The following is a 23,165-nucleotide window of genomic DNA, read 5'->3' on the forward strand; positions in this document are numbered from 1 at the left end:
ATCCAACGTTCCGTTTTGTTTTATTTTATTTTTGAAAATTTTTAAAAAATAAAAAAATTATAATTTTCACTGTTAAAAAACTTGTAGGGCCCACCATAACATTTATTCTCCATCCGATCTTTTACTAAAGTCACAACTACATGGATGAAAAGGAAAAACAAATTTTATATTGATTCGAAACTTCTGTAACCCCTAAAAGAGTTTCAATGGTAGACGTTCAACCCTCCTTTGCTTTTTGCAGTGTGGTCCACTTGGATTTGCCTTATTTTTCGGCTCAAGCCTTAAGATGAGCCCGCCAAATGGATGGACGGTTTGGATATAACACATACCTCATGATAGGACCCACAGAACTTGCTGACGTCAATACACAGCTGGTGCAGTACACCTATCAATCTATTTCCTAACGGCACGTCAATACACCAGTGTTAGGATTCACTGCTCGAGGGTTGAGAGGAGACAGATTGGATACTCCCCCTGCCATTGCTCTGCAGGCCCACCATGATGTATTTATTTCATCTATGATGTCCATCTATCCTTTTAGATCATTTTATGGTATTAAACAAAAAAGTAAGTATATCCCAATCTTAAGCGGACAACATTATAAGAAACAGTATTGAATGAACATTGTGCGGATTGGAGTGGATCGGATCCCCCGGTTTGGATTAGCTATTAACCCAAACTTGACTTGTTATACGGTAAAAAATGAGTGGGCCTATGCGATCTGACCCGATCGATCCAGGAGACAGCATTAGTAATGAGATAAATCAATCATCATGCATGAATGCATGACTATTTGCTCATGACAAGCAAATGATTTGAATTCGTTTATACAATGAGTATAATTGAGATAACAATGTTGAGAAGGACAAATGACAAAACCAAAAGGATAAAATTAGAAATTAACCTATTCAAAGAAAATAAATAATAAAATTAAGGGAGAGTTGTCAGCACTGGATCATCAAATATAATGTTGGATCATGTGGTTTAATTAAATGCAACAAGCAAGATTTACGGATTCGGTATAAACATGCCTGAGCAGATTGCATCCTACGAGCTCTTTGGGGGCCACTGTGATGTAAACGTATTATCCACTCTGTCCATAACTATTTAAAGATCATTTTACCGCACGAAACAAAAAATGATGCAGAACCAAAGCTTAAGTGGACCACAAAGTGGGGATTGAACGATCATCATTAAAAACCTTATTGGGAGCTTCAGAAGTTTCGGATCAAGCTGATATTTGTGTTTTCACTTAATCAAGTTCTACACGACCTTATGAATAGGTTGGATGGTAAAAAAAACATCACAGTAGCCCTTAGAGAGGTTTCAACGGTGGATGTCATTATCAGCTCTGCTTCCTTTGGTGTGGTACAATGGAGATCTGGATCTGCTTCATTCTCTGTATTATGCCGTAATATTATCTGAAAAAAGGTATTGACGGCGTGGATAAAACCCTTAAATCATGGTGGACCCTAGAGAGCCCTGCCCGGACCGGTAGGACGCAATCCGCTTCCAAACATGCCATGATCCCATCACCGTTTCTTCCGCCAGCCCGGATTCCACTAATGACGTGTTTTCCAATGTGGGTTGGCTTGGACAATTCCACAGATGACGTATTTTCCAAGGTGAGTTGACTTGTACAGTAGACTCAGCTCCTGCTCAAATCTTGAACAGCAAGTTTCCGTCCAACCTATCATTTGTATGCAACATCCATGCTGTCCAGTAGATCGACCCTACCATGAGGAATGATTTATACAAAATAAGCCTCATCCACTAACCAGGTGGGCCATACCATAGAAATGATATATAGCTGTTGATAAATAATATAATAAAATTTTAGCACTTCGGATTATTGGATGGACCTGATTTTTAAACAAGTTAATACTCATGGTGGGGCCAACCTGTTGGACGAGTTAGATGTTGCACGGACTGACACGTTGAGCGTCATATCCGCAGGTGGACGGTAACTTATCGTCCAACTGGTTGGATGCAAGCATTTCTCGTATATATATGGAGACTAACGAAGCTTTTGATTTTAAAGAAGAGGAATAGCTATTCTCTCTGTAAAAGAAATGGCAGAAGCTGCGCTTAAATTCTTCATACAGAGATTGAATTCTCTGTTACTGCAAGAAGATGAGATCATCTCAGTCGTGAAAGATCATATCCGTCCGATCGAGATCATACTCAATGCTATCAGACCATTCGTGGATGGCGCCGCTGCTGGCGGAAGGAAAGAAGAACAAGAAAAAGCAGCCGGCATCTGGTCGCGCGAACTGATCGATACAATCCACGACGTGGACAACTGCATCGACGAGTTCATCGTTCAGATGAACGGCCAAGATGGGTCAGACCAATCTCCCCCTATCGTCCAGTTCAGAAGCAAATTGGAAAATATCAAGGCCCGCCTCGTCGAAATCCTGGATAGAAAAGTTCGGATGATCAACATGGAGAACTTCAAATCGAGCTATGAAAGCTTGCCGTATTACCTTAAATCCTGTTTGATGTACTGCTGTATCTTCCCTGCTGATAGCTGTATCGGGAGGGGGAAACTCGTTCGGATGCTGGTAGCTGAAGGGCTGATAGAAGAAAAACAGGGAGAGATTGTCGAAGTTGTGGCCGAAAAGTACATTGAGGAATTGAATAGGATTGGAATGCTTGAATCCAATGAAGAACAAGCAGATCGGGACCAAAAGTTCAAGATCAACGCTCAATTCCGGGAATTCTTACTCCAGATGATGGAGGAGGAGAATTTCGTTGCGGCATGTACAAGCCCGGATGCTCGAATCCCTCCTACTGCTCGACGTGTCTCAATTCACGATGATGGGAATAATTTCCCGGCGAATTTGAATAATCTCGCGATCCGGTCGTTGATCATGCTCAGCATCGGCCGCTTATCGGAATCGGCTTGGAATCGCCTGAGGACCACGCTTTGTAGTATGAAATTGCTACGGGTGTTGCATCTCGAAGGCGTGAAGATCGACAGGCTACCGGATGAAGTGGGAGATCTGGTACACTTGAGGTATTTGGGCCTGAAGAATTCGGAAATCAGAGAGCTGCCGGAGAGTCTAAGCAATCTTCAGAGTCTGCAGACGATGGATGTCAGATGGTGTGGGGAGCTAGCGTCGTTGCCGGACAGCATTCTGAATCTTGTTCGGTTGCGACATCTCAAAATGTTCAAGAATTCCGGTGTTGCTGGGGTGAAGCTTCCTACCGGAATCGGGAAACTGGAGAAAATCCAAACGCTGACGGGCATATACGCCGGCGACGCCATCGCTGAAGAGCTGAGCAGGATGATTCAGATTCGAAAGCTGGGTGTGATGGATGTGTCGGAAGATCACGCAGCTGAATTATACGCTTCGATCATGAAAATGGAGGGCCTTGTTTCACTGACACTGGAAGCAGAACATACATATCCCCAACAACCGATCCTCCCGTTAGACGGACTCGAACTCACCTCTCATCTTCGGAAGCTCCGTCTCGAAGGGAAGCTAGAGAGAATTCCAGGCTTCTTTCTAGCCTTAGAAAACCTCACTAAGCTGAGATTGGGATTTTCGTTTCTGTTGGAAGACTCGTGTTCTGTTCTTCAAATGCTGCCTAATCTGAAACAGCTCTGCTTGTGGCGAGCCTACGAGGGAAGACGTCTTGGGAGGGAATTTTGCGGTGCGGGCGGGTTTCCGAAACTAGAAGATCTGACCATTGCTTCTCATGAGCTGGAAGAGTGGACGGAGATCGAAGAGGGAGCGATGCCGAGCTTGAAGTGGCTGAGGCTCCATAACTGTTTGAAATTGAGGATGCTGCCTGAAGGGCTGCAGCATGTAACTACATTGAAGCGGTTGTACTTGATTCCTCTGCTTGATGATCATGAACAGAGGCTGCGGCCCGGTGGAGGCGAAGAGAACTACAAGATCAAGCACATCCCAAAAATCAAGTTCATGACCACTTCCGACGTTAAACGGAGTGTATCCGAGGTGGCCGTGCCGATTTCGTGTGCTGATCCATTGGGGCCATGATCAGGAGAGTCGGAAGATACAGGCCGTTCATCAGGTGGGGCCCACTGTAGACATGCCCTGGCCCAAGAACCTGGCCAGTCTGCTCGTAGGACCACAGTCGTGAGGGGAGGATGAGCTGAACATCATCTTTGCTGCAGCTTAAACGCCATGGAAAGAAAAAAAAAAAAAATCAATAAACGATGAGTTGAAATTTTATTTTTATTTTTGTTTTTTTGTCTTTTGTTTTTTTCCTTCTTCAACTTTGGACCTTTGTAGATCTTCTTATTGTTTGACAGCAAATAAGCTTCTTTGTTAAATAAAAGTTGATTTGGTAATTATCCAAGTAGCTTGTTAGCTTAAACTCACTTGCAGCTATATGAAGAAAATGTCTACTAGCCAAATACCAGGCTGATCTACTGATCGTACGGAGCTATTTTTAGCCTCTCTACTCTTCTTCTCTCTTTCTTATCTCTCCGGGTAGGCTGTAAATGGTCAGATTTGGGACAGGTTAGACAAAATCAAACCTGTCCATTTATTACATGGGTCGGAGTCCAAATTTTAGATCCAAATCTTTTTATTAAGTAGGATGATTTTTTAAAATTTTTTTTTCTTTTCAGCTTGTTAGTACACCCACTGTCAGTTGACACTTCACTGTTAGCCACCCCCACAAGGGATCGATACCAAGACCTCATTGTTGAAACGAGGTATCTTTCACTCAGCCTACCACTTTGAGCTATGGATCAGGGTAACAACGTGGGATGATTTGAGTAGAGTCTGAGCCAATCCCCTCAAACCTATTTATAAATGAATATAGGTTTGGTAGAGACCCATTTATAAACGGGTCGGGCATACCACGTTACTTATCGAGATATATAAGCATTTTTAACAGATTTCAATGGGGTTTGAATAGGTCCGAGTCTAGATGGTCCCTTGCAACATATATTAGACCTATCCATTTACTAAATGGGTTCATGTCGGGCCTAATAGAAAGTAAATCAAATCTAGACCCATTTAGCAACTGGGCTTATTCTTGGACCCTCGTACCATTTTACAAATGAGTTGGGTTTGGATAACCCATCGGGTCCACTGACCCATTTGCAGGCCTATCTCTAAATGATGGGCCGTTTATGTGGAAGGTAGCCCTATATGATGGATGGTCCATATTGAAGGTGGGGCCCACACGATGGACAATCTACACCAACAGTGTGCTCCACATGATGGGCAGTGGACAATGAAGGTGGGCCCACATAATGGACGGTCTACATCAAAGGTTGGCCATTCACCACATCCAAACTAGGCCCTACAATGATGGACAACCCACTTAGATGGTGGGATCCAAATGATGGGGCAGTGGACATTGAAAAAGGCCCCACATAATAGATGACCAACATCAAGATGGGCCCCACATAATAGATGGTCCACATCAAAGGTCAGCCCCTAATAATGAATTGCCTGCCTCCAATGTGAGCTCCACATGCCACTTTGGAAGTGAGGTCCACATAATGGATGGTCTACATCATTGGTGGGCTGCACATGATGGGCAATGGACAATGAAATTGTCAGTCATGTGGAGCCCACCAATGATGTATACCATCCATTGTGTGGGCCCCACGTCATGAACAGTCCACATTAAAGGTTGGCCCTCATGTAGAATGGCCCACATCCAAGGCGGGTCCTACATGATGGATCCCCACTTTGAAGTTGGGTCTCACATGATGAACGGTTCATATTACAGGTGGCCCCACATGATAGATGATCCACATTCGATGTCTGACATGATGGACAAACAACATCCAGGTAACTCTCCATGATTGATAACCCGCATCAATGGTGGGCCTTTCAAGGTGGATGGTCCATATTGAAGGTAGGCCCCACACGATGTACTATTCATATTAAAGACATGGCGAAGGTGGACCCAACATAACGAATGTTCCACATCAAATGTTGGCCCCAGATGATGGATAGTGGATGTTAAAGGGCCTTCCACATGAATGAGTAAATACGGGAAGAAATTTTAATGGAAGATATTAAAAATAAAAATAAAAAATTGGAGGAGAAGAGAAGAAAGATTGATGGAAGAGATTTAAAAATTACTTACGTAATGCTGAAAATTAAATAAATTTGTCTAGAAATATGCTATTTACCAAACATATTCATCTATTTTACTTGAATAAGTAAAAACTATGATAAACTACTTCAGGCATAAATAACTTGAGCAAAATGGCTTACAATCCAACCTGTCCCTTTATTGTTGAACATACTATAATACTTTCCAAGGGAAGATGCTTGTAAAAATGAGTCCTAGACAAAGTTCAACTATGGCTTGCTGTAGGTGATCAGACTGAGCTGTAATAATAACGAGCTAGGCTCCACAAACTTCGATTATCACAGGCTCGGTTTGGTTGCAAAAACATCAAGAAATTATTGCAAAAATATTTATTGCAACCAAACGCACACTTATAGATAATTACATCGTTAGAGGACTCTAACAATCGACTGGACTTTTGATCTTATGTAGACACATAGCAAAAAACGTGGCTTTGAAGGGGAGGTGTCCCAAAGTGATGTATCTTTACAATTCATGGGCTAGATTCTTATGAAGTCTGATACATGACCCTCCAAGCATATATGAAGATTGATTCAGAACGTATAAAATCATGGGTGCCGACGTGGAGTACAGCCCAAATACCACACTGATTAAATGATTCTCAACGTCTGGAGGCGCCATCAAATGGATGGTTAAAACGGAAATGGACAATGGTCCAAAATCAACAGTATTATTGTCCTTTAGATTAGTCTGATTTTTTGGCTGTGATCAGTTCTGTAATGTGACCCATCATTTCGATTCTCCAGATCATTGGCAGAATCTGTTGTGCTCTCAAACCATGGATTTAAATAGTGGTTTTGGAGTGTGGCTCGCTGGGAAACCAAAACCAGTACAACTTGTCCCAACTCATTGTGTTTCGGTTCCATGGCTCGTTTCGTGGCGCAACAAAACCAAGGATCAATGACTTGTCCCAAGTCAGTCGACTCAGACTCGGTCAATTCCACACCATGAGTTGGGCGATCAAGAATAGAGACTGACTTGGCCTAACTCAAGACCAAACAAGTTGGTCTGAGCCGCCGGAACCGTGGACGTAACTGACATGACTTGGGAAATACTAAACAGTCTTCGACTATACTTCAAACCATTTCTTCAATCAGAGTAACTATCTTCTGCCAACACTGAGAATTTTGCATTTAATTCGATAAAACTGCATTTACAACTCTTTAATTCATTGGGAGCTGAAACAGATTCATGTTGAGGTACTGATCCTCTTCGATCATTCTAATTGTGTGGCCCATGTGCATAAGGAATTCAGACCTGTCCCATGACCTCCCCGATCTCATCCGTTGATGCAGGATCTTCTACAAAGAAGAGAGGGAATGGCACACTGCTGGAGATGTTTTCAAAGAGATTGGAACACTTCCCTGAGACTTGTCTGCTACTCTCCTCAGGGAAGGAAAATCCATAACTAAGATACCCATCTATCTCACTGTTGTTACCAACTTTGCTGCGTGAACCGATTGGAAACACAAGATTCCAATCAGTTTGAATCTCTGAAATCTGGAAAATGGACCCTGGATTGATAGTGGAGCCATCACAATTCAGCTTCGCATTGGAATATGATTGGTCAAGGCCCAATACGCTGATATTTGTATCTGATATCTCTACTCTTGTATTATCCGCTGTTTTTTTCTTCATGCATGGATAGTGTCTGGTCGTGATGGATGTGCCGAAGTCTGGTACGGATGGCAGAACAGAGCCAAAGACACTTGGGAACATGTTTGCAATTGAGACCGACGAAGCAATCTGGTCCATGTGATTACCAGCTCCAGCAAACGTAGCTCGCCAGAATGGGCTACCAACCCTTTCTTCGACTGATGATAAATCGATAACTGCAATGCCAAAGAAGTGTAAAGCAAGCTCGGGTGCAAATGAACCAATGCAAGTAGTTAGTGAACCTACAACTACTTTTGTGACCATTAATTGGGCAAGCGGACAGTCTAACATCAATCTGTACCATTGTCCAGAGCGACCAATAACTTGCAGAATGGATGGTAAAGATCAAGATTTTTTACAGTAAAAAATGATTTAACCCTCGATCAACATCACCTAAAACTGCCTACTTATCCCAAGAATCACTTCGACCAGATGATCTCAATCATCCCATCTGTGGCTTGGAAACAGATGGTCACAAAAAAGTAGGCCAGCTGTTGGATGGTTAAGATCATTCGATTGTTGTGACCAGACAGAGTGCCTGTTTCAGAAAGAAGAAAGAGGGGGAGAGAGTACCTGAGCTGGGGGAAGCTGTTTCAGAGAAAGCAATAGGAAGCTCCAGCTTTGAAAGCTGTTGAAGCACTGGTGATGTTCTTGAGATGGTGAAGCTTTGCGAATGCTCCGAATAGTCGTTAGTTGTGGCCTGATCGAATGATCGCTTGAGCAGATTCGAGCTCTGCTCTTCAATCCCGAATAACTGATGACAACTCAGATTTTGATCCCCAACTTCTTTGTGCCCAAAGAATGGGGAGTCTAAGGTGGGGTAAGGCTTCTTGCTGAGCAATGACAATCGTTCATCCGACTTCAAAAGTTTCTCATAATGCTTCTGTAGAGTTCCTTGAGGGAATTGCAGAAAATGTCTCCTGAAAAAAAAAACAGAGAAAAGAAAAGGCTAGTGACAGAGAAGAAGAGTATTATATCAGGGTGTGTTTGGAGTCTGGACGGTCAATTGAACTGAATTGTATTTCATTCAATTCATTATAGAAAAAATGATTAAAATGTGGTTGGCACTAGCGTGACAAATATCGCCAAGATTTTTTAAGTCTCGTGATATTATTGCGGAATTATGATTGAACAATTTTCTTGTGATATTTTCAAAATCTCGCCAGTTATAAATTTTTTGCTTTCTTTTTTTTTGCAAAAAAAATCCACAAATTAAAATAAATCATTTTATACCAATATTTCACAAATTTAAAAATCATTTATTAATTTATGATAAACATTTTCCATTATTTTATTTTCAGCGAGATTTTCACAGATAATATTGCAAGAAAAACATAAATTTTTGCAAATCTCCCAAGAAATTCTCTGGCCGTGTAATTGTCGAGAACGAGATTTGTCACTCTGGTAGGCACCATTTTAATACCTGGTGACAAACAAATCCTAATTGTAAGTCCATGCATTTCGTGTCTGATTTAAAACAATAGTGATTGCATTTAGGGGCTAGTCCTGTGTCATGCAGTTAGGTTAGATCTGCTTTGGTCATTTACTCTTCATTGAAAGTTATATCAATTAATTGAAATGGTAATCAAACACATCCTTGGTGTAAAAAAAGGAGTATGGGCTTAAAAACATGTGTTTGAAAAAAATCTCGAATAGGAACCTTTTGATGATTTAGAGATAGACAGTTAAGAAATGAAATCCAGCAACGGTCCATATTCAACTGACAAAGGTCCAAAGATTGGTTGCTGGGATCTTTCAGTTCGGGAGATTTTGGGGCATGGCCCATCCATGGTGGTATGAAACAGAACGATGGTCCAGACTGGTGAAGCATTTGCCCATTTGTCAGAAATGAAAGACCTGTTTATATCATGCAAAGCCTCAGGTTGTATCCTATAATTCCTCATCTGGTAATTGCCGAACAAATGACTTTCGTTAGAACTGGATGTTCCTACCTGCAAGTTGATGCCTGTCCACCAGTAAAATCAGCAGCAGCCTTCCACAGAGTATGCTTTCTGGGTTGGGGATTCATCTCCTGGAAGAAAAGAGGTTGGCCTGACAGCTGCAAATTTCAAAGAACTGTTTCAGCCAATTGTAAAGAACAAATTTAAAATAAGAAACAACCAGCCTCATCTCAAATGTCATAGATCACTGACTGGGCCATGGAAATGCTGGTTTTGATCAAGGTCAGATCTTATCTTTCATCTTGGTTGAGTTCATTTTGGTAAATTTTGCCTTTTTTTAGTTTTTGGTTACAAATAGCCAGCCTAGTAGTCATTTTATTTTCTTCAAAAGCCATGATGTGGAGATCTGGATTGAAAAGCTTCTCATGAATCTTTGACAGAAAAACTTAGTTAAGTTATAGAAACAATAGTCCAAAAACCTGAAAACTTGACTCGATATGTAATAATTAAATAAATAAGAGTTTAGATTAATGCATCCTTTTATGTTGAAAAACTAGCATATGACAAGTTGGTAATGGTGCATTCCCACAATTGGGAGGTCGTGTGTTCAAGTCTCATGTTCTAGTTTCTTAGTGACTCAGCTTGAGATCTGGTCGAGTCGACTTGGCCGATGTTCTGCTGTAGATGTCCACCCCATGTGCCACTGGCACACGTGCAAGATTGACGGTGTCCAACAGGTCTGCTGTAGATTCGCTGGCCAGAAATCAGGTCAGTCCACTGACCAGGTTGGCCAGAGTTTATGAAACAACATACGGCCAAAACAAATTGATCAAGTTTTTCTAAGTTGTCCATTTGCTTCTACATTGTAGCCCACGTGACAAGTGGCACTAGGGCATCTAGATGGCAGGACCCACCTGATGGATGACTTGCATCTTGTATGCTGTGCCTATTTAGCACATGGTGGTATGTCAATGTGCTACCACAGACATGCCTGTGGGATTCACAAGCCTCCTGAAAACAAATCAGATTGCAGAATCTTAGGAGGACCTGATTGAATCAAATCACAATCTGAACTGTGAATCACAAGAACTTTCAGTTTGTCCTTTCTATGAAATTCATGCATTTGGTTGCACCAAATATCATGAAGTTACATGGCATTTCATGATTAAGAAGTCTAATTTGGTGTAAAATTTCATGACATTTCAATGAAATTTGGTGCAACAAACACACCCTAAACAACAACAACAATAATAAAAGAAGATCTGGTCAAACCAAACACGTTCTAACATTCATAAAAACTTGCTTTCAAAAAATTGAATCATAACATGAGTTTAGTTTAGACACCTCAATTTCCAGTGTCTCAGGCCCACCCTCATTGAAAGTTGCTTTGAGGGAAGCTATATCAGACCATGGTAATTCGATCTTGTTCTTCAGCCCACTATCCAGTACCTCCCACACAAGTTTCCGCTTTGCATAATAACACTTCGCCACCAACTCCCCTTCAAATCTTGAGGCTCGCTGCAAGAGAACAAGCTTTTTTAAAAATAAATTTTCGAAGTAGTTTCATAATGCTAAACCCACTTTGATTTTATCACATCATATGGTAAGTTGCGAAACTGGTCAGATTACTCGGTTTTCACTCTTAAACGTAAGGTTTGAAGCTTCAAAAAGTACATTTTTTTGACATCTTTGACGATTTGCCACTTGGTACATGCTTGGATAAAACCTTGAAGTGGGTGTGCCACATGGCATGCGGCCATCCATCTTGTTTGTAGGTTGTGACATGTGGATGCCATGTGGAAATGTGTGTTTCAAAATGTGCATGAAATCAAAATCAATGGTTTTTTTTTTTTTTTTACCTCTCTCTTTTTGCATCATTTTGGCAATTTTGTTTCAAGGTGTGCTAGCTTGCTTTCAACTGTGTGATGTTGATATGCAACAATTTTGGATCTGTTGTATAAACCTGTTGGCAATTTATAGTTGTTAGAGTATGCAGTCTTTGGTGAATGTGCATTGCAGTTTATTCGAGCATGAGAATACACATTTAGTTGTCCTCTGGTGCACCATATCACCATATCCTTGGAGATAATGGTGCGTCTTTTGAATTTGATTTGTATTTATTTTTAGCTTATCTTTTCTAACAAGTGCTCTATAAGGGCTAGTAGAGGGAGAGAGAGATGATGAAAATATTCTCCTCTTTCTTCCTCTCCACTTCTTCCACAATTTAGTTTCTTGAGCTTAAGTGCAGAGGGGGCACCTACCGCCTTAAAGATGGCGATCATTCCATGACTCAAAGCCTGCATGATTGATTCTTTTCTTCTACTTTTTTTTTTTTTTCAATTTTCAAATTTCCCACTTTGGTTTTTCAATTGAAAATACATCCAATCTATTTGTAGTAAAAGAATGTTGTGTTCTGAGAGGGTTACTAATCTATTAAAGGATGGCGGGACAAAGGGACTTAGAATTTGTATCCAAGATTGAAGACAGAAACTTACTGGTAAACAAGCCTCTATTAAGGGAATGCTAAGTGCACTCAACTGCACTTTTTGGCACTTGCCTCTCAAATTTGGCAGTGTGGCAGCATGACACACTGCACACGCATGTTATATTGCAGCTGTTCATCAGATGGGACTTAGTAAAAAAAGACCAATCTTTTCACCAGGTTGGGCAAAGGTGTACCAAGGAAATGTATAGTTAGAAGAAATTGACTAATGACACACATTCAACATACAATTGTAGCCTACCAGTTATCAGATTTGACTAATTCTTCAGGCAAAGCATCCAACAGTGTGGTCCACCCCTTAACCAGCTTGGATCTGGCAAATGTTGCCATACTGCCGCATGTGAGAGGTGAGTACCCAAAAAGCATGCTTAACATTGCTCAATAATCTAAGCTTTAAAAAACAAGCAGATCGTCATCATCATCTAAGCCTTATCCCAGCTAAATGAGGACGGCTACATCAACTTGTTCCGCCATTCCACTCTATCAATTATAAAACAAGCAGACAAATGATGAATTTGACAAGATACCTCCCATGAGCCAATTCGTAAGAGTGAAGCAGAGAAATTGGAAGCCTTTGATTTCCCAGGTGTTTGTTGAGCACCAGCATCAATGCCTTCTTTTCTACACTCAGAACTTGGAATGCTTGCGTGAGATAGCATGGTTTCCACGAGGTTTACGAAAGATGGGGTTTTCCTCAATGTCAAACCCAATGGACTTGAGTTCTCGGGTATGCTGAGAAAAACGCACTATAATATTCAATCATTGTTAGTCCCTAACACAGTACTTCCAAGACAAAAACACTGACTATCAACTCATGAAAACCCACAAAGTAAGAAAAGAAAACTATTACAAACTTCTAGATAAGACCATTTACATTTGATGAATAAAGTAACTCCATGTGAATTTATTCATAAAGATTGAGGAAAACATTACACCTAAAATGTTTCCCAAACCATGTATCAACTGCCACTGATCATGGTTGTGCAAGAACCATGTATCAACTGCTACTGATCATGGTTGTGCAAGAACCGTGTATCAACTGCTACTGATCATGGTTGTACAAGAACCATACCTCAAAAGATAGCAAGTTCAGTTCTAGTGATTATCAAGAGTTATAAATAAATGCAAATGGTATCTAGGCGATAGTTCAAAAACCCAAAAACTCAACACAATTCGATGTTCATCAGGGTTGGGTTGATTTCTAGACTCATCCCAAACTCCGCTTGATAGTAAATAATTAGAAGTAAAAATATTACAGATACTAACAGGTACCTAAAATATTTAGAATTAATTACAAGTAATTAAAAATATCATCTAATTACTGATTGACGCAATGGTTGAGTGTCTCTCCCTAGGTGAAGATAAACGGTTCGATTCCTTACCTCTATAGAGGATACTTCCCTCAGTAGCCACATGGATAAGGATAAGTCAAAGTCACCTCCAGTGTATCGGTAAAAGACTTAGTCAAAACAACCTAAATTCAAAATTTCTATCTTTTGTATTTATCTTCTGGAATGCTTCCGTTGAACTGGGAAACAAACCCATCTCATTGTAAGTTTCTTACAACTGAATACATAGGGCCCTCAATACTCAACTTTGAGTGGGAGACCATCACCCAAATCTCAAACATGTTTAACCTCCCTTGTAATTTTTATTTATATGAGAACACTCTCACTCATGAGTGAGCCAGTTTGAATCGCTCTGTGTCATCAAGTCGACTGTATGAGTCTTCCCGAGTCATGATTGAATCAGACCCAGGACCGAGTTTCCAGGGACTCTGCTCGAAATCTCACTGGGCCTAGTTGACTCGGCTGAGTTTCGAGTTTAGTGAGCAAGTTTGAGAACTATTATCTAGGCAAATCCTTCTGTTAAATCATTTAGGTTGGCTTTGGTTCTTAATAATGCGATTAATTTTGGGAGCTGCTATTTATGGTTTACACCCACCATGACTGATAGATACACCAGCCTTTTCTACTTTGGATAGTAAAATAGTACAAAGTTGCACTATTGTCTGTTTACACGTATAGAAAAGGGAGTTTTTATCAGTCAGGTGGGGTGCCCATATCAATTTCTTTAATTTATTCTGTTTAATGTTTTGACTTGCATGTACTTACTTAGACATGTTTCATCTGGTGCCGCAAGATTCCGTCAGCTCAAATCTTTCTCAAGGTAGTTAACAATAGGGAGCCACTGTCTACTCCTGCCCATACTGAGAGTGTCACCCTTCCTTTATACTTTTTGGTAGTGCCATGGTACAAATTTGTACTGTCTTATTAGCAAAGGTAGAAAGAAAAGGTGTTGTTATCAATCAGTTGGGTTGTAGATTTTGATGACCTAAAAATATTACACAGATCAAGATTTAACAAAAAGGTCTATCTGATAAATGTATACCTGCTGAGATGGGGCCATTAATTTTAGTTGCTTGCATCTCAAATTGCTTTCATCATCTCTCTGTGATTCAATGGGTAGGAAGCCTCTACTCCAAGCACCCGAAACCACCAAAGAAGGGATAGGAGAAGCATCTATCGCCAAATTAGTTGAACAAATCTCTATGGTTTCTGGGTTAACAACCGAATCACAATCAACCTCTGGAACAAAAAAAGTCCCCATCCTGGTGTGGCTGCAAAGCTTCTCGTTTTGAGAAATCATGACCCAAATCGGCTGGGGAAACTGGCAAATTTTATGGCCTCATCATTTAACCAAGAAGTTGGCAGATTTCGTTCTTCTAGAATTCTCTCTTGGATATCCTTTGGAACAGCAAAGGCTTGCTTAAATCAGAAAAAACAAAAATGGGGCAAGCAATTTTTTCTCCCTTGTAGGTCTCACAAGAACTGAAAATCCAGCAGATTTAAAGCTTAAATCCATATGCAATGAAGATCCTTTTCTTCAGCATTTCAGCCCTGAAATCTCACAACATGCAGGACAGATGATTTCAGTTAGAGCCTAAACCCAAGATAATAACAAGATAAAGCTGTTCTGATGCCACTTTGGTGCTTAAATCTTACCTTTCGAATTGAAGTAGCTACTTTGGTGCTTAAATCCTTGTAAAGTGAAGGGTTTCCTCCTCACCTGAACTGCAAAAGTGAAGAGAATAGTCCAAACCGGCCTTTTGGTTTCTTTTTTCTTTTTTCCTCTCTTAAGTGAAGCAGAAAATGTTGAAGATTGGAACTTTGTTAGCAGAATATCAGGAATTCCATGTCACATCTCCAAGATCTGAACAAAATAACCAAAAAGGTTCTACTTGGACTTGCCAAATTTAGGAAAAGGTTCCAAAATTTTCAGTTAAGATCCTTGAAATCACACCAATTTCTCATGCACAGAAAACCATGATGCGATATCTCAAGAAGAGCAAAAAAAAAGAAGCAAAGACCTGAAAATCTCTAGTTTATATGGCAAAATCATGCCTCTTTTCATTTGGTGATAAGGGGGAAAAAACACATTTAAACTCCTGCAATTTCCACATCAGATTCCTTTGCAAAACTGAAACGTTGTCCTATTTCCACTAAAAATGCAACCTGGCATGACTGAAAAAGTAAAATGAACCAATTTCTGGCTTAAAATGAACCTGAGCATCTAATAAAAGGATCCGACTGAAGTGAACCTACGTCGGAGACTGACAATTCAAATGATTCTAACATCAGTTCCTGAATAATAGAAGCATTTGTTCCTTCTTCTTTTTTTTTTGAAAATGAAGTTAATTATAAAAAAGACACTCGGAAGAGAAATTTCAGAACTGTTGCTTAAAAGCCAGATGACCAGAGCTATTCTATTTCTAGCCATTTCAGTGTCAAAATCCTTCCAAATACTATCCTTTGTCTCACAAGAATACTGCTAAAGATACAAAAACTGATCCAACCAAAGAGAAACAAACTCAGTGGAATAATCAAGACTACCTCAGACAAAAAAACCAAAAAAAAAAAAAAAAGCCAACAAAATCTGGATTCCAGATTAAAAAAGAAACAAGAAAATAAATTCTTCAAAACAGTTCAATTAAAAACCATAAGCTGCAGCTATTTCAGAAATTTCAGCACAGAAATCCTTCTGAATATCAAGATTTCTTCCTATTCCTTGCCAATCGCAGCTAACGGTCTCAGCCAAAATCATTTGAATTTGGAAGCTGGGAATTTGGGCCTTTTGGATTCCAGGCCAAAATCTTGTGTTTGGGACACTTTTCAGTTCCTCGAAAGCTCGGTTGCAAAATCCAAAGATTTTCAATCCTCTCCGAGAGTCTTCAAATGGCTCTCTTGCTTTCTCTATAATCCAGGTTGCCAAACCAAGTTTCTGGTTTCCCAGATTGAAAATTCAGAACGCAAACATAGCTGACAGAATGAAAATCTCAGGGATTTATCCTGGATTTTGATTCTTAAATAAAAATCTTCAATCAAAGAGAAAAAAGAATTAAACAAGGAATTTAAAGAATCCTAGCTCAAAGAAAAAAAATCTACTGGTTTCAACGTTAGATCCTCTGAATACAAGAATCCCCCTCGGATGTAGTCAAGAATTAAAATCCGTCGCTTTATTTCAGTATCAAAATCTGTCACAATACCTAATTTACATACAGAATCAATTGAAGAGAAAAAAAGGATTCGTTGTGGAATGCAAGAAAACCCTACCGCAAACAAGTCGAAGATTCCAGCGATTTCCACATTCGGACCTCTGAAATACGAGAATCTCTTCCAAATTCACTGAAATTCCAGATGAATATTTTCAAATCCGGAGGTTAGAAGTTAGGAAGAGATTCATATCTGGAGATTTGAGAGCGGAAGGAGAGAGCTCCTTCTACGCGCCATTGGAGCTCTGGCTCGAAGGTTTTTGAAATGCGGAGAAATGAGCGGTTGAAGTGGCTTTTATAGGCAGAAGTGGTTCGCGGTTTTTGTTAAAATGACCATAAAGCCCTTCCTTTATTCTTGAATGGCAGAAGAATCCACTCATTCCAGAGTTGGATTCTTCGTCTATTAAGGGCAATTACGTCAATTAAGCGAAGGGGCCGGATCTAATACAAACGTTACTACTTTAAGCTTAATGTACAAATCAACGTGTGGGGTCCACCTCACTTTTTTAATGAAATCTATTCCATCCATCATTTTTATGCCCTATTAATCTGATTGATTGCCAAAAATTAGGCCAATCCGATACTCAGATGGACCACACCACACGTAAAAGTTGAGATGCAGATGCCCGCCATTAAAAACCTTCCAGATTGTACTTGGGGCACACTTTGTGCCGCCCCAACCAAACTCCCCACCTGACAATGTCTTCTGCCCGGATTGGCTGGCTGAGACCGGCCTTGGTACTAAAAGGGAGGCAGTGCCTCGCCTCCGACTTACGGAATAAATAAAATAACGTTAAAAGATAACGCGAATGTCCTAAGATAAGTTTAATGAGAACAGAAATCTCATGTTGAACAAAAGGGTAAAAGCTCGTTTGATTCTGATTTTCAGTATAAATACGAACTGTGAAAGCGTGTCGTTGATCCTTTTGGAGCTTTCTTTATATAGTTTTTGTATTTCCCCTTGAGCTATATATCTTGTAAAAATTTAAATTCTTAGTGAATTTTGTAATGGTATTCCTGTAGTTATTACTTGTTGTTACGATGTTATGATCTTGGGTATGCTCATTATGAACTAGACTTATGTTATAGAAATCGTTCTTTTGGGATCCTATGATCGGAACCTGGTGAATGGGTGTCGGGAGCTAAGAATGAAGTACTAAGGAGGCTGTCGGCGTCGAAATCAACGATCTGGAGCCTGATAAGCCCGGTCTCCGGGTCTCGGGCACGACACACTTTGTTTCTTCTATTCCATCTAATCCGATGAGGAGATGCATCCAACCATGATGAATGGACGCTCAAAAATTTATACCGCTCCAAAGCATAGGTGGACCAAAATATCTAATTTTAGAGGTCTTAGGCATGATTTTACATGGTGCCATTATGCGGTTTGCATGAGTTTTGGATTGGCCTGTTTAAAGAGAATAAAAGTGGGTGCACGTCAGATATTCCATGTATGCTTGTTTGATTTTCTGGCTCGACTGCAATTACCTTATAAATGAGTAATCATTATTTACCAAGGTAATTAGTACGTCTTTCCCAATGCTGACTTGTCCTGTTAAACGCTTAAATGGAAAAATTTACAAAATAAATATGAGCCCTATCCTAATGTGTGTGGCTTATCCACACTATCCATTTATTATTCCAACTAAATTTAAGGCATGAGCCCAAAAATTAAGCAATCGAAAGCTCAAGTGGATCACACCATACGAAATTATGTGAATCGAATGCCTACCATTAAAAACTTCTTGGGGCCCTTAGAAGTTTTAGATCAAGCTTATATTTATGTTTCTCACTTATCCATGTCCATATGACCTTATGAACAGGTTAGATGGTGAATAAACCTCGATGTGGGCCTAGTAAAAGAATCAACTTTCAATGGTGGACAAATTAAGTCTATTGTTTCCTTTCATGTGGGTCAATTGAGCATTAGATTTTCTTTATTTTTCAGTTCATCCCTTAAAATATTCTAATAAAAGAGATGGATGGCACAGATATATCATATAAATCACAATAGGGCTACAAATTTAAGCCAAACATTTTTGGACGGATTTTCCAAGGGGAATTGCTCGCTCATCTTCGAACCAGTGAAAAAGTAATAATTACTTTTTTACTAGGAATTTAACAGCATCATGGAAAATCAAACATGCCTTGAGCTCGACATAGAGACGTTTGTACCGTATGCAGCCGCCTGACCAAATGAGGAAGAGGATTGATTGCTGCCCTCGCTGGACAGAAATCGGTACAGGCAGGTGCTCTGTGGGGTCCAGCTTGATGTATAGGATTTATCTGTGCCCTTCATCCAATTTTTTAAAATCATTTTAATATGCCAGGCAAAAAATGAGGTAAATCCAATGCTAAAATGGACTACATCACAGGAAGCACCCGTAATAATGATGCCCAACCTTCGTAAGGCCCACCATGATGTTTATTTCTCATTTAACTAGTTCATAAGGTCACATAGACCTAGATGAATGGAAAACACATATATCAGCTTAATACAAAATTTTGGAGCTCCCAATAAGTTTTTTTATGATATTTGGCCAGCTGTATTAAGAGGGATTAATGTGGATGGAATGGTAAAGTTACCATAAATGCATGTGTAATGTATTGTCCCTCTGATTCGGTGAACTGCATGTTTTCTAATACCATGTTTGGAATGTATGCATTAAAAAATAAATCTTAAGATTTACTTTCAAATTGCACTTGGATTGATCCTGGATGAAGCAAAAATCCATCATCCTTGGGATTAGTAATCGCATCTCACACTTTCCAATGCAAGGCTCATTTTCTAAAGCCTACAAAGTTAATTTTAATCCCATCTCACGCTCTTTTCAAATGTACCATTCCCAATTTCAAAGTAGGATTAGTAATGCAATCCTATTTAATACAACTTAATACCAATGTCCAAACAGGCCCTAAGTGGTCTGAGCTAGGGGTGTACATCGAGTCTCGGCTCGGTCCCCGAGGCTGATTGGCTAGCTCGGCTTGGATCGATCAACAACTCGGGCCGAGTTCGAGCCAAGTTCGCCATTGAGGACATTTCCACAAACACCTGAACTGCAACTTCAAATCAAAGTCATCTTATCATGGAAAAACATTACAGAAATGATTGGTACAATGGGCAATCCCACGGCCGCAATTACATTTGTAAAGGGTGAGGAAACTTCAAAGATCAAGCCCACCATTCCCACATTGCAAATCTACCAAGCCATAGCCATCCAAACCAAGGTCATCACATAAACCACCCTTCCCTTATCAAACCCCAACATCTCCCCCTCCAGCCATCTCCATTCACCACTCGCGAAGAGGCTAACCACGGATCCACCAGAAGCAAAGGCTGACGTGTAGAGCTGCATCTCAAGCAGTACATCGAACGTTTCCCTCTTTAGAACCTTTTGGAATGAGAGTTGTGTGAGGGATAGCCGATCACAGATGGGCCAAACCTTCTTTGCCACCAGCCACATTTCGTTGAGTCATTTTATCAAACAGTTGGTGAGCAACATCAATGGCAAAGTAACTGAGTCACCAAACTAGTTCGATTCGAGCTGGTTTCGATCCGAGTCGAGTTGAGCTGGGGCTTGCTCGAACTAGGCTCAAACTCATTTTCGAGCTCAAAAAATCAACTCGAGTCGGCTTGAACTCAACTTCGAACTGAGTCGAACAGAGCTTTTTCGAGTCGAGTCGAGTCGAGCGAGCTAACCAAGCTAGCTCGGTTCGTGTACACCCCTAGTCTGAGCCCTAATGGATCATCATTTATACGAAACAAAATGTATAGGCCTTTTCATCTAGAGTTAATTACATGACCTCTAGTATGTTATGAAGTGGAATAGGTGCAGCTTGGGCTTCACCCAAGATGGTGTGGCCCTCACTGTGGGGCCCACTCCAAAATTTATGCCCTCCAAAGCTTAGAAGTTTTAGGCATGATTTTAAATGGTATGGTTCATATAAGTTTTGAATCAACCTAATTTCTAGAAAGGGAAACAAGACAAGGTACGCGTCATCCATGTTTGCCCTTGTTTGATAAGTTCAACATAAAGACATGTACTATATGTGGCCACTCAAACATGTAATCTCAAGCAGCATCTTTAACCGAAAAGATACATGACATCTAATTTATTATATGTTATACCCATTTATGTGAAATTTGATTGGATGATAGACGGCTACAACGTGATTAAAGTGACTTTTCAATATGTTCTTGCATAAGCTTGTTATTTGCCTAATCAAATCCTATAATGTGGTACTGGAGGGACAGTACTCAATCCTGATATAGAGTTTGCAACGGATGGTGGATTGGGTGGACTGAGGTGACATGCTAGGATTTGATTGGTGCGACCCAACACTATCAAAGATATTTAAGCTTTTAGCTGGAAAGGTTATCATGTGAGTTTATATTAAGCTAAAATATATTTGACAGCATGCAGCTCCACTAATCAAATTCTACTGTATAATTTCACTATCAACCTAGTCAGCCAAATCTACATCCATTTGCAAGTGGGCCCCACAGAACATTAGGGTAAAACCATTGGATTATCGGATACTAGAAGGGTTTTTTTTTTTTTGGTTGCAAATTGGTCATGACCAATGGATTAGTGAGATTAGAACTTAAGAAGACTTTTGCCCACTGAATTGTGGGGACTCCCAACTGTAGTCGATGACGAGTAGCATGCATCTTGAATGGAAACTGACCAAATAGTGGGACCCACTATGGATTGGTTGTATCACAAAAGTTGCATGGGCCCACCTAAGTTTCAAAACGTAGTGATTTTTGGCATGTCCTTTCGTCCTGCTGATTCACCTCAGCTGAACGGATTGGATGACATAAAGAATCAAGGTGAGCCCCACTCTCAACTAATGATGGCTATCCCATCCCAACTCTTTCTCGTGATGTGGCTCACCTGAGATGTTAACCGGCCTGATTATTGGGCTCTAGAGCAAGCATAAGGCAATACACCTGATGGGTGGGGTGGATCTTGTGCACATTGCCCCCCACGTGATGGACAGGTTGGATCTTAGTCACGTTGCCCCACACCCATGCGTAGCTAAGCTGTAGGAATGTGCCCAATTGAATCCTACGATGTGGTACCAGAGGGACAGTACTCAATCTGGTTGAAGTATATATGTTATACCCAACTATATAATAATTGATTGAATGACAAGCCGTTTTTAGTAATAGAGTTATTAAGTATATATTCCCTAAAGCAACTTTCTAATATGTTCTTCCACAAGTATTAGTATGCGCCCAATCAAATCTTGCAACATGGATCGGCCTGTTTAAAGAGAATAAGAGTCGGTGCACATCATGGATGACAGATTCTTGTTCATGTATCCTAAACTCGACATAGAGACGTTTGTACTCTATCCAGCCGCTTGACCAAATGAGGAAGCTGATTAAGTGCTGCCCTAGCTGGATTGGGTCTTTACTCTTGCTCCGGTGGTGTAGTCTCAGGCGTTTCAACCCCTGGTCAAGGATTGGGCCCTACACTAAGGCTGCACCATCCTGTGTGTGTGCGCGTGAGAAAAAAAAAAGTGCTGCCCTAGCTGGACAGAAATCGATCCATGCAGAGGCTCTGTGGGCTCCACTGTGATGTACAGGATTTATCTGCGCTGTTCATCCACTTTTTACAAATCAGTTTAATTTACTGGGAAAAATATGAGGTAGATCTAATGCTCAAATGGACCACACCACAGGAAGCACCAATAATAATGATGCCCACCATTGAAACCTTCATAAGGGTCACCATAATGTTTATTTCTCTTTTAACCAATTCATAAGGTCCAGTAGACTTAAATGAATGAAAAAGACAAAAATTAGCTTGATTCAAAACTTTTGCCGCTCCCAAGACATTTTCAATGGAAATCATTCAATCCTAAGAATTTTTTAGCCCTGGCTTTACAGATTATCATTTAGACATGGCAGAATGCAATATGTTTCTCTTAAAATGAGTGTCTCCTCTTGCATTTTTAATGACTAAAAAGCCACATGGCACCCCTTCCAGACTTAGGAAATGTTAGGTCTTTTCATCTAGAGTTGGTTACAAGATGGTGCAGCCTTAGTGTAGGCCCACCCCAAAATTTATTCCGCTCCAAAGCGTAGATGGGCCAAAACATCTAATCTTAGAAGTTTTAGGCATGATTCCACATGGTGTGGTCCACTTGAGGTTTGAATCAGCCTAATTACATAAAGAGACCCATGTTTGCCCATGTATGATTAGTTGGACGTAAAGACATTTATACTATATCCGGCCACTCAAACATGTTTATTTCAAACGGCATCTTTAATGACTGAAAAAGGCAGATGACATCCAATCTCTTATATGTTATACCCATTTATATAGAATTTGACTGGATAGCAGACTACTGTTAGAAATAATGTGATGAAGTATATATTCTATACAGTAATTTTTTAATATGTTCTTGCATAAGTTTTATTATATACCCAATCAAATCCTACAAC

The 23,165-nt window shown here is 40.2% G+C and overlaps 2 protein-coding genes across 2 annotated transcripts; one reads left to right on the forward strand and one right to left on the reverse strand.

Moving 5' to 3' along the window:
- Positions 1-2,062: 2,062 nt before the first annotated feature.
- LOC131237898 (putative disease resistance protein At1g58400) lies at positions 2,063-4,270 on the forward strand. The gene has a single exon (XM_058235949.1). The coding sequence runs from the start codon at positions 2,073-2,075 to the stop codon at positions 4,008-4,010; it is 1,938 nt and encodes a 645-aa protein (XP_058091932.1). The 5' UTR covers positions 2,063-2,072; the 3' UTR covers positions 4,011-4,270.
- A 2,933-nt stretch (positions 4,271-7,203) lies between these two features.
- Positions 7,204-16,980, reverse strand: LOC131237899 (uncharacterized). The gene is made up of 8 exons (XM_058235950.1): positions 16,770-16,980; positions 15,162-15,230; positions 14,548-15,056; positions 12,684-12,902; positions 10,998-11,171; positions 9,705-9,811; positions 8,326-8,672; positions 7,204-7,928 (listed from the first exon to the last, which is right to left on the reverse strand). Exons 3-8 carry the CDS (start codon positions 14,803-14,805, stop codon positions 7,348-7,350), a joined length of 1,686 nt encoding a protein of 561 aa, XP_058091933.1. The 5' UTR covers positions 14,806-15,056; positions 15,162-15,230; positions 16,770-16,980; the 3' UTR covers positions 7,204-7,347.
- Positions 16,981-23,165: the final 6,185 nt, after the last annotated feature.

Source organism: Magnolia sinica, chromosome 2 (genome assembly GCF_029962835.1).
Source record: "Magnolia sinica isolate HGM2019 chromosome 2, MsV1, whole genome shotgun sequence".
Classification (NCBI taxonomy): Eukaryota; Viridiplantae; Streptophyta; class Magnoliopsida; order Magnoliales; family Magnoliaceae; genus Magnolia; species Magnolia sinica.

What these genes read in the sequence shown, in the direction of transcription:
- LOC131237899 (XM_058235950.1), bottom strand. Translation starts at nt 14,805, where the DNA reads ATGATTTCTCAAAACGAGAAGCTTTGCAGCCACACCAGGATGGGGACT. An exon ending in TAATGGCCCCATCTCAGCAG is followed by an intron (nt 12,903 to 14,547) that starts GTATACATTTAT and finishes TGAATATTATAG; the next exon opens with TGCGTTTTTCTCAGCATACC. An exon ending in CTGAGACACTGGAAATTGAG is followed by an intron (nt 9,812 to 10,997) that starts GTGTCTAAACTA and finishes TGAAATTTGCAG; the next exon opens with CTGTCAGGCCAACCTCTTTT.
- LOC131237898 (XM_058235949.1), top strand. Translation starts at nt 2,073, where the DNA reads ATGGCAGAAGCTGCGCTTAAATTCTTCATACAGAGATTGAATTCTCTG.